General features: G+C 42.1%; 1 protein-coding gene across 1 annotated transcript in view; it reads left to right on the forward strand.

Annotated features, from left to right (window-relative positions):
- The window catches only part of SLC38A1 (solute carrier family 38 member 1), a 62672-nt gene extending 57085 nt beyond the window's left edge, over window positions 1-5587 (forward strand). The window contains exons 13-16 of the mRNA XM_074942165.1: window positions 2059-2177; window positions 3182-3323; window positions 3416-3513; window positions 4772-5587. Coding sequence (XP_074798266.1) covers window positions 2059-2177; window positions 3182-3323; window positions 3416-3513; window positions 4772-4873 — 461 coding nt within the window. The 3' untranslated portion in view covers window positions 4874-5587. The remainder of the gene's footprint in view (window positions 1-2058; window positions 2178-3181; window positions 3324-3415; window positions 3514-4771) is intronic.
- The last annotated feature ends 6246 nt before the right edge of the window (window positions 5588-11833 follow it).

Below are 11833 nucleotides of genomic sequence, written 5' to 3' on the forward strand. Positions count from 1 at the left end.
CCACTTATGATGGGACTAATCTTTGACACTAGTCTGTGAGCCTACTTGGGGCCTGCTGCTTTACAGAAGATGAAGGGGACTCTGACCCCGCACATGGGATGTTTCATTTGCGGTTACTTCATTTGGGTTTATTGACAAACCCTGGAAGGGTTGGACTATCTCTGGTTCAGCTGAAGGATCTGAGCCTCTTAAGACCAAACTAATGCACCAAAACTCCCAGATACCACAGAACAGATATCTGGCTGAGTGCTGGGACTGGGTCCAGGGGGCGACCTGGAGCAGGAACCCTGGAGACAAGTCCACACAGGAGGCAAATCTAACCCTACAGATTGCGTGAATCTGTGAGGAAAGGAAACCCAATTCTTTTCTACTTTACCATGTGTCTGAATATTAATAGTGTGTGGATAATGCTGCATCTGCGAGAGCCCCCCTCCCCAATGTTTGCCTGCACACTATCAGTTGTAGAATCGGGGCGTGGAAGGGCAGCATTACTTTTCTTCTTCCCCATGGATCATTATTTGAGACTGACAGGAACATGCCTTTTTTAAATGCACTTTTTTTCCTGTAACCGTTTCCACCATCCTTTCATAGACCAGAATAGCATGTTTATTTTGGCCTTCTCTTTTTTAAACCAACACCACTTGTCTGTTTGCTCAGGGTGTCGCGTTATTGCCATAGGTACACTACAAGAGTACAGTTACAAAAAATTAGGTGTTGCTAAAGGTCACTTGCTTGGGCTGTGTGGTATTTCGTGGTCAGGCTGAGTGGGAGACCAGAGGTACAGGGGCAGCAGCCTGGGCTTCTAATGGCAGAATGTGCCTCATGTGGTATAAGCCAGGTACAAGAAGAGGCTATGCCAGCCCCCTTTTAAAATTGCACCCTCAAACTGAAGAAGTTTGGGATGATTTCAGGCTTTTTCTGTGTATTGATAAGTGATTCTTGCCAGAGAGGGTTTATCCTTTAGGGTCAAATCTTTCTGACAAGCAATATTTTTGCCTTTAGGAATAGACCCGATTGCACCAAATGGCAGGTATTTTAAAACTATATATCCCCAATGAGCCCCCTGCAAGGTCTTTACCCTCCTGCCTCTCCACTTCAGATTACACAGGCTGACCACTGTTCTGTGCTATCAGTTTTTTCAGGACACCTTTTAGAAACAAAGTCTGAACACCTCCAGAAAAGGGCAAATTAATATACTTTTTTTGTGCCCAGTGCATTTGCTTCCTTTGGTTACAGTTATGTGAATTTTTTAAAGGTGCGGAAACAAACAAATGAATTCTATGTTCTTCCTGTCTGCCAGCATGCGTACACCTGGTCCATAGCATTTCTCACTGGTTAAGGGAGATAGATGCTTTTGTGGGAGGCCTTGTTAAAATACTGTCAGTACACCAGCATGTGGCACTCCCAGTGACCCATATCAGCAGCATTGAGAATGGATCACTTCCTCCAGGAGGTGGTCACTGAGGTGCAGGGGCTGTGAGTGTTGCTGAGAGAGGAGGGTAAGTTCAAGGGGGAAAATGGGGATGTTGGGGTAGCCTCCAGAAGTAGCTGGATGGCAGTTTGTGTGGTTGGAGAAACCTCATGTTGCATGGGGAAAGGGTTGACCTAAAACGGGGTTTGTTCTTCAAGAGAAGCTGTTCTGTTTTCTCCTAGCACTCTATTTGCTATTTGGACTTTAGTGAAACCTAATAATTTAGTATAAATTCAGCAGAGACAGTGTATGTGGTTATTTTTATATAAGTTTAAGCTGCCAAAAAGTCCCCAGTAGCTATGCTATGCCTCCCTGTAGTCTTCCTGCAATGGACTTTAGCTTAGAGTTAACCTTGTGCTTTCTTGACTAGGGATGCTTTTCGGAAACAGGGCCCCAAAGAGTTAATCTTGAAAAATGGAATCACTAGATTATGGTTTAAAACCTATTTTAACTCAAGAATGTTTCATTTCCTGCCCTTTTGTTTGTTGATACATCACTTATTGCACAAGAAGGCCCTTGTTTAGTGACGGTTTCTATAAATTAATTGCTTATTTGCAGGAACACTTACATTATTGTCTTCTCTGCAGACAATGTGCACTCAGATCTGCTTCACAACTACCAGAGTAGAGATGACATCCTTATCCTGACAGTGCGTGTGGCTGTCATTTTTGCAGTCATACTCACAGTGCCAGTGCTGTTTTTCACTGTAAGTATCAGGCTCCTTGCAATTTGGAAACAGCTAAGATCTGTAGTAGGTGCACTCTCCCAAAGCAAGGCTGGCTTGTGTGTGGGGCCTGGTTTCTGAATCAGTGGCAGACTACAGCGAGTACTTGATCCTGCAGTCAGTCTTTCCACATACTAAACTCCCATTGGCTTCGTTGGGAGTTTGGATGGGAGAATAAGAAACTATCATACAATTAAAATAAATTATTCTCTCTTGGAACTGGAAGGTGTTAAGTCGATTTAAAATGAAAATACATAAGGGCCCCGTCCTACCCTATTGATCTCAATAGGGGCAGAATCAAGGATGAAATTCATCCAAGAACAGAGGAACCACAGAAATCCCTTTCAGTAACCCCGTTGTAGTAGGGCTCTTCATGAGAGGGTGAGATGGACTGACCATGAGGGCAGCCTCCACTTCCCGGTGTGTTGCAGGGATCAAGGAGCTCTGTACAACATTTGAAGAGTCTGACACAGAAAGGGGCATTGTGGGCAGGCTGGGGGAGGAGTCACTAAATCTGAAATTATGCAGATCCAGTGGATTCAATACCTCCCTGCCCACATGGGTGACATTCCATTGTGTAGGCTGAAATGGCAGCCACAGAGTGGCTGTGTTGCAGCATTGGATGTAGGTGAATCCCATTCCTTCCCTTCGCTGTTTAATTCCACACACAAAGCCGATTACATGAGCTTTCAACCTAGCAGAACAGCAGTTAATTTTGAACTAAAATGTACATGTCAACATACTCCCCCACCTCTGTCAAGAAATATAATCTGGGGGAAAATACACTCGTACAGACACATAGAAATCCGGTTCTCAGATTTTGAATTAAATTTAATCCTTATTCCAAAGGCAGTACATTTGAGTCCTCCAGAATCACTGGGGCATCTATGCAAATCTCATTGTCATGCACAGAGTCAATAAAAATTAGTATATGGGCTTGAATGTTGAATGCTCCTCCTAATAGAGAACTCTTCCTTTTCCTACAGGTGCGTTCTTCTTTATTTGAGCTGGCTAAAAAAACAAAATATGACTTATGTCGTCATGTTGTGGTTACTCTTGTCCTCCTGGTTATCATCAACCTGTTAGTAATTTTTATCCCCTCAATGAAGGATATTTTTGGAGTTGTAGGTACAGTATTCTGGTTTTATATAATAATAATAAATAGCTGTTGGCAGATGTGAAATTCTACAATAACTAACATATTTATTTGAATGTTACAGGAGTAACTTCTGCCAATATGTTGATTTTCATTCTTCCTTCATCGCTGTATTTAAAAATCACACATCAGGATACAGAAAAATTTACTCAGAGGATTTGGGTATGTTTTTCTGTAGATCAATTTAGTGCTTTGCGTGTTACTCATTAAAATGTATTAGGTTGAGAACAGATCTAATATGGTTGTCTGAACATACGTGAACCTGCTGCTGTTACCCTTGTCCTCCCTCCCTCTGTCACACTCCTGTGCAGTGTTTTGTCTTAAATTAGATTGTAAGACCTTTGGTGTGGGGACTCTTACCTTCTTATGTGTTTGTACAGCACCTAGCACACTGAGGCCTTGATCTGATTGGGGCCTCAAATCTAATTGGGGGCCTTCTGGAAGTACCACAGTTTAAATAGTAATAATCCCTAGCAAGGTTCTGAGTCCCTTGAAGTTTGGTAGCAAAGGAACTGCCACCATAGCCACAACTTATTTTCCACAGCAACATATTACCTGAAAGAACCTGCAGTGTGTCATGTTTGCAGCGCTTTACATTTGTTTTAAGGGATCACAGTCAAATTTTGGGCGCCCCCTGCAAAAGGAGCCAGCTCTTCACTGTTTGTAAGCATACAGGACTGTGACAACTTGATCTCAGCAGGGCTTTACAAGTTTTTACTGAATATCAAGGGAGGTTTGCAGTTCAGAAGATGTCACAATCCTTCCCATACTGAGATTAGAATAAAAAACTTCTTTGATAAAGGTCAAGGATCCTGTTAATTTCCCAGTTGTGAACAGAGTCATGTAAGATTCTGAATAGTCCCTGTGGTTTGCTGAGTGCACTCAGTGCACTACCAAACCAGCCCTTCTGTCATCATGCCTTTGGTTTTGTTCATATTACAGTAGTGATTTGGATTAATTTTATTTAATTCCTCCATAATCAAGAACTTCATTTGGGCCAGGCTCGTGATTCCATAGTTATTTCTCTGCACTAACATGCAAAAATCTTACATAACATATGTGGGTTAATTCATTAGCTCCATAAGGTGACAATGGCTGAAATACTGTGCAAGTAAACCCGCATGGGATGACTCAGTGCATGTGCTTTATTTCATTCTGCCATGAGCCCTTTAGCTAGTTAAAGAGCAGAGCTGATGGGTACCAAAGGAGAACCCATTCAGTCCTCTTCAGATAGTCACTGAAATGAGCACTTAAGGCGGAGGTTGTGAACGGAGGATAGAGGAAAATTTCATTCTCAGTGCTTAAAAGGAATTCAGAGCTTTGTTTTCATTTGTAATTTTGAAACCCAGTATCAATTTGTAAGTCTCTGTAAGGAAAAAAGTTACCTTAGTTGAAAGACTCCTTTCCTTTTTTCTTTCAGGCTTCTCTTTTCATGGCATTGGGAATATTGTTTTCCCTCGTGAGCATTCCTTTGGTCATCTATGACTGGGTGCACTCAGGAGACAATGCTGAAGGCAACTGAAATCAACATCATGCTGAAAAGGATACATCCCTGTTTGCTACTCATCAGAATCACAACCATTCTGTTTTGTTATCTATCCCATCCGTTATGAGTTTACTCAAATCAAATCCAAATAATGAAATACTGCTATAGATGGTATTTTCTTGAAGAAAATGCCCATTTTCCCCAACAGCAGTATCAGCTTCTCCAATTCCATTGAGTTATCAAATCAATGTTAAGGTTGTGTTGACTGTCTGCAAGGGTTTACATGGCTTTGCCACTTGGTTCCAATCATAATTAATTTTTACTCTTCTGGTCATGAATTAGATTGTTCTAGTACTAGTCTTAAAACTTCCGAACCATAATATTTAGTCCTTTGGAGCAAGCACTGTATTTGTTTTTGTTTTACAAATCCAAATTCTAGAATAGTTTCCACAAATGATGTTCTGTTCTCACCATCTCTTTTTTTTTAACCAAAACTCTACTCTTAAATTGCATACATTTGATCTGGCTTTTCATTACTATTTTGTAAACCATTTCCCCTCGTTTAGTAAGTGTAGCATTCTGGAGTGTTTACATGAAGGGCACCATGAAAGCATCAGTTGGTATTAGATAAGAGTATGTCCTACACTTGGTGCTGCTCTTCGTTTAAAAAAAAAAAAAAAAAGGTTATGGGAGCAGCCAGCCCAAATGGTTGAGCTGATAGCACATCAAACCACCATGCAGAGACACATACTCAACCATGAGTTACCTTAGACCAAGAGGAATATCAAATAGCACTAACCCTTTTGAAACTGACCAGTAATAGACTTGGTATAGAGCACTGAACATTTGAAACCAACCAGGAGAAGGCAGAGCTGATTTCGGTGTGAAAGGAAAGATTCAGAAATATGCATTTTCTTCCATATAAACCAATATTTACTAAATACATCTACGCTTTTCAAGAAAAAATGAAAAATTCCAGTTATATCGAAAACACCATCTTTAGTCATACTTAATGCCTTTTCCATCCTAGGATAGTTTTGCATATACCTAAGGCTGACCTTGTAAAGAAGTTAACTTACTCTTTTAGGGTCAGCCCTCCTCCGATTGAAGTCAGTATGAGTTTTGACTCCAGTGGGAACAGGATCAGGCCCTTATGCAAAACTGGATTCTTAATTGGAATCAAGCCAGATTTTTATTTTTAACACCTCTTTAAATAGAACACTTTTTTATATTTAAAAAGCCGATTTCTGTTTCTTCAGGATCAAACAAAAATAGCTATAAATTATTTGCAGAGGCACTCTAACTTTGCATTTATATTGTGGCATATTGTCAGTTTGGAGAATGGCTCAGGTTAGAGATTCAGGTACTAAACAGGTGATCTTTATCGTCAAATACTGAATCATTTTTAGTAATAATGTACTGCCAGGGGGACACATTTGTTCATGTTGTATTGTTCTTGATGTGTGAATTAGAGAGAGTCTGAATTCTGCTGTCAAACATGCGTGCTAGGGATCGGCAACCTTTGGCACACGGCCCGCCAGGGTAATCCCCCTGGCAGGCCGGGCTGGTTTGTTTACCTGCTGCATCCACAGGTTCGGCCAATCGCAGCTCCCACTGGCCGTGGTTTGTCGCTCCAGGCTAATGGGGGCGGCGGGAAGCAGCGTGGGCCGAGGGATGTGCCGGCTGCCACTTCCCACAGCCTCCTGGTGGGCTGCCTGCCAAAGGTTGCTGATCCCTGTCCTAGCGTAAGCAGAGTGTGAATGAGCTCTCCCCTGACATCTAGTGGTGAGCTGTGGAAAAAGACATCAGAAGCTGATCTTGTTTGCATGGACACACCCACCCTGTCTAGGTGCTCAGCATGATGGGATTGCTTGCCCAAATGATCACTTGTGGTTGGTGTTGGATCCCCAGTCTCCTTGTTTTTGGGCAAGAGTAATAAAGGGTTGTTATCCTTGTTGTGTGAACAGAGGGCAGCAGAACTGTACCTGGCATTCCCCGATGAAGGGACTCACCCTCAACTGAATGGCACTTGCTAGGCAGGGGACATGGGTTCCAAAGCCCAATGACCTGAGAGAGGATGGGTCTTGTTTAAGGGTCCTAGACACTGTTTGACCCTCCCTCTCTCCATGGTATAATAAAAGAGCTAATTTAGATTCAATTGAGAGTCTTGTTACATGCTGCAGAGCTGAAATCACTGATACTTAGGTCTAAGTATTAGATCTACTTTAGGACAGCGTCTCTGTTGTAAGACACTGCCCAGTGTGCACCAGCAGTGTGGCTCCCCAACTAACAGTTGAAGTCACTGAGAGACATCTTGGTGAGTGGCCAGCAGGGTGGCTGATGGAGAGGGCTAGAGCAGAGCCCCACAGAGCGGCGTGGCAATTGGTTGTTGGGGTAACAAGCAAGTGCCCGAGCAGCAAAGCGTGTAAGGTGCCTCCTTACACCACACCCCCCACTTCCACACAGCGTGGGAGCTGAACTCTGCGAATGAACCACTGAACTCTGGGGCTGCACTGGCCAAGGACAGCAACTGTGAGTGGGGTACAGAGAAGGGACGGGCACGTTAAAGGGACTTGGGTTTCTGGATTAAGAACCTGAGGTGAAAAGGACACTGCCCAACTTACAGCCCAAAGAGCATGGGTCTTTTGCTCATGGTTTGCGTTTATGAACTCTAGTTGCAGTGTTTTCTCAAATTAATTCTGAGTTCCCTCCTTTTATTAAAAAGTTTTTACTACACTCAGACTCTGTGCTTGCGAGAGGGGAAGTATTGCCTCTTAGAGGCACCCAGGGGGGTTGTGTGTAATTGTCCTAGGTCACTGGGTGGGGGCTCGAGCCGGTTTTGTGTTGTATTGTTGCAAAGGAACCCCTAGATACTGAACCCGGCCCTTGCTGCTGCTGGCTCCACCTGGCAGAAGGGTTACACTAGCAATGGAACTAATGGCTAACAGGAGTCCAGGTGCACATTCAGGGGTTGAACGATGCCCTTCATAAGTTCAAGTGTACCTGCCAATTTGTGAGGACTCTCATTTTCAGTGGCAGATTCATTTTACACACACACACACACTCTATAACTAAGGAAAAAGACTAGGATTAGCAATTGTATGTATGGATATTATGTGTCACCGCAGCTTTTTCTTTTTACAGACCTGATAGTTCAAGATATTGAACTTCCTGTGAGCTGTTGAATTGCCTTCACTCCTATTGCCTTGTCCTTACATTGCTTGAAGTCACTGAGAGTTGAGGTCACTTAGCAACTTGCAGGAGGTGCTCAGGACCTGTAAGGTTCTAGCCCTATGGGCTAGTCTACGCTACACAGTTAGGTCAACATAAGGCAGCTTATGTCGACCTAATTATGTCAGTGTACATGCTACAGCCTTGACCCACCGATATAAGTGCCGTACTACGCTGACATAATAACTCCACCTCCACGAGAGGCATAAGGCTTATGTCGGAGTAGTTAGTGCAATGCAGTGTTTGTGTAGACACTGTATCTCTTACATTAGCTTTCTTGTCAGTTTCACAACAGGAGCCCTGCTGGGAGTCAGGGTGAGAAGCCCAAGCAGCCCTGCACCAGTTGCCAGCAGGGGGAGGGGTGAGAAGCCCCGGGTGGCTTCCCCTGGCTCCCTGTGGAGAATGTGGGGGCAAAAAGCCTCAAACAGCTTTGTCCCGCTCCCAGTGAGGACTGGGCAGCAAAGAGGGGGACAGCCCGCTGGGAGCCTGTGGGGCAGCTGGGCTCCAGGCAGGGAGCTGCCAGAGGAGCTCAGAGAGCAGGCTCTCAGCTCCCCACACTGCCCCTCTTAGGTCAGCAGAAGTGCTCCTCATGAGGACGTGCATCACCAACCCAAAGAGGGTAGTGTGGACCTGCACTACCACATTAAATTACTATGGTGGCTGTAAATTGACCTAATATAGGTCGACTTTGGTTTGTAGTGCAGACACCCTAAAAGACTAACTTTAACCTGTGAAAATTTCATAGGTGACTGTGTTATCCTACAAGTACTCTGAGGTTGTCCTCCTTCCCATTCCCTTTTCGTTCTCTCTTCTACTTCTGACAGCATAGATTACTGAGTTGATGGGACTGTGACAGAGGAGATATTGAGGGGGACTTTCAAAGGCACAAATGAATTAGGTGCCCAACTCCCATTGATATTCAATGGGAGTTGGGCACTCTCCCTCTTTACTTCTTCCTCACCCGCTTTGTCCCCTTCTTCAATTTGCATACTGCAGTCTTATTGGATAAAATAAAATGAATTAGCAGGATTTATGCACTGAGTGCAATTTCCCTTAGGCATAGGACCATCATCATTTCTGTCCTGAAAGGGTGCAAGATGAGTTCAGTCCTTAAACAGGCTGTGTGCTGGCCCTGTACACAGGGTGGGGGGGAGGATTTCACTCAGACTGATTTACTGGCATCATATATATATAGCTATTTATGCAAAAGAATAATATGTATGTTGATGTCTGTAGTACAGACTGTGAAATAATATGCTTTTTTATTTTCTCATCAGGTTTATACATTCTTAACAGAATGCAATAGACCCTGCTGTAACTGTCAGAATCACTGTATGAGGTTATCTGTAAAATGTGCTGCTTTTATTCAGTTTGTTTGGAATAGTGAACTTGTAGCTAACAAAAGTATGAGTCCCACATTTTAGCTAGGCTTTTAAGAGCACTGTAAAATGCTATAGGAGTTCCTCTGTTAAATAAGTAGGATCCAGAGTACTGTATCTACTTAGTAGGTGGCAGCATGCTTTCCTGTTCTAGAGAGCTTGTCACTATTGTGGACACTGCAAATTCATAGACTGGTCGTGAACCTAGTTAAACTATTCTGTTATAGTTATTGGAAAGTGGTGGGAGAAGGGGGGGGGGGGGGGAGTAGTTCCAAGCAGGAGTTCCTAATAAGGTTTTAGGAATAGATCATGAGCTAGTGTTATGTTGACTGACACCAGCTACAGATCTGGCCTATAAAATCCTTTACTTTTGGCTTTTGATCTTGACTAGCATTTCACTTACAGTGATCTGTGGAGAGAAATGAAGAAGCTCTCTCTCCTCCTGCCTGTTTATAAACATAAACAAATAAATTACATTACAATTTTGGACCTAGAATCTTGGAAGTAACACTGTTTTGGGATGAAGTGTACAGATGGGCCTGCACAAGACCTGTGTGCCACATAAGCCGTAATTTGAGGATGTAAGTGGGATCTCAGTGGTGCACAGCCCTTGTATTGGCCCCTTGCAGAAGGGTAATTCCTACCCTTCAGGATATCCATCCACTCCAGAAGGTTGATTTTGTGAGCTTAATAAGGATGTGTGTGTGTTCTGTTTTGACCGGTCACACATCTAAATGAAACTTTGAAAACATGTTTGGGGACAGCATGGGATTCGTCTGTACGTCTGCCTCACAACACAAAACACCATACGTATTTATGGTGCTGTACGAATAATTAATTATATATAATAGTATCTATAGCCCATCCTAAATCAGCAAAAACTAATTGCTTTAATCTTATATTAAGACTAAAGAGCACCTTGGCAAAAAGCCTTCTGATTTTGAATGACCCCAATCCAGTTCCACAATCCTATCACTGGTATCCTTAGGACCAACCCACAACAGTATGTATTCTATTCCATCAACAATACCAATAAATGGCTCTTATTTCCTGCTACCAAGAAGCTCACACAAAAGTTCCCAAGAGCACTTTGCATCAGGAAAACCTTTTTCCTATAACATATACAAAGAATGTTTTATTTGTATCAAAAAAAAGGCTTTCTGTTACAAACTGTGAAAATGGTAGCAAATTAATAAATACAGGGCGGAAATGGTCTGAACATTCACATACTGTGCATATGTTTGTTTCTAAAGAAGAATCTATGCATTGTGTGGTATTGTATGAAATGTTTCATTTTTATGTATATATATTGTAAATAAATAGGATGCTGTATATTTTTGCTATTGTTTATCCCCTATGAAATAGATGTGTTAGTCACTGCGTATTAACAAAAATAGGTGTTTGTATCCAAATTTGAACAGAAACGTGAATACCTTAGCTTCTCACGTAGTAAAATGTACATCCCCTCCCCTCTACCCTTTATCATGGTTGCCTCAGTAAACTTTAAACCTAAAACTATAATTATATTGATGAATGTAGCAAGAAAATGGCTGCATTTTTTCCAATATAATCCAATGAATTTGCTAGAATTCAGTTCTAATGCCTGTATTCGTATTTTCTCAATAGCAAATTATTCAAACAATGCTCACAATGGGTGAAATTAGTCCCTGTGCAAAGGACCCATACAATGCCTAGTCAGCTCCTAGGTTGTTGATAGGGATCAAGTGGAACTAATATCTTGAACAGGCCTTGTGAAGGCTGCTACACCAGGTGAATTTCACTCACTGAAATAATCATGCTTTAGAAACAGGTGCTAGAGACAAAGCGATCAAGTATATTCCATACCATGTTAACTCCGTACAATATAGTGTTCAGTATTTATGAAAAATAGAAGTTGAGAAACGGGTCTAAAAATAAATATTTATTTTCCAAGCTTGCTTTGTAGCCTAGGATAAGGACAGGTCTTGAAGTAATATTTGTTTTAAACATGAGCACAAATTTGAATGAAAATGTATTAGTCGCTTTTACAGAGCTTTTCAAACTGCTGCATGTTTACAGTGTTTCAGCCAAGACACAGACTGTAAAAGGTATTTTTTCATAAGGCTTGAACTTCAGATTGTTTATACTAAATCCATTTTCTAGAGTCCCTATGTAAGTTAAGGTTCACCCAGCTGCAGTACAAACACTACAGTGTGATGTACACTTGATACCAGGTAATTTCCAATGGGGTGTTCAAATGAGTCATGACTCATGGGTGATATTTTGCTCCTGCTAACGTCACTATACTTTGTGCTGTTCATATTAAACATAAGCAAATAGATTACATTGTTTCCCAGTTTGTGTGTAAATAAATAAAAAATAATAAGTTCTATAATCTGTTACCAAT

The sequence above is a fragment of the Natator depressus genome, chromosome 1 (assembly GCF_965152275.1).
Source record: "Natator depressus isolate rNatDep1 chromosome 1, rNatDep2.hap1, whole genome shotgun sequence".
Taxonomy (NCBI): Eukaryota; Metazoa; Chordata; order Testudines; family Cheloniidae; genus Natator; species Natator depressus.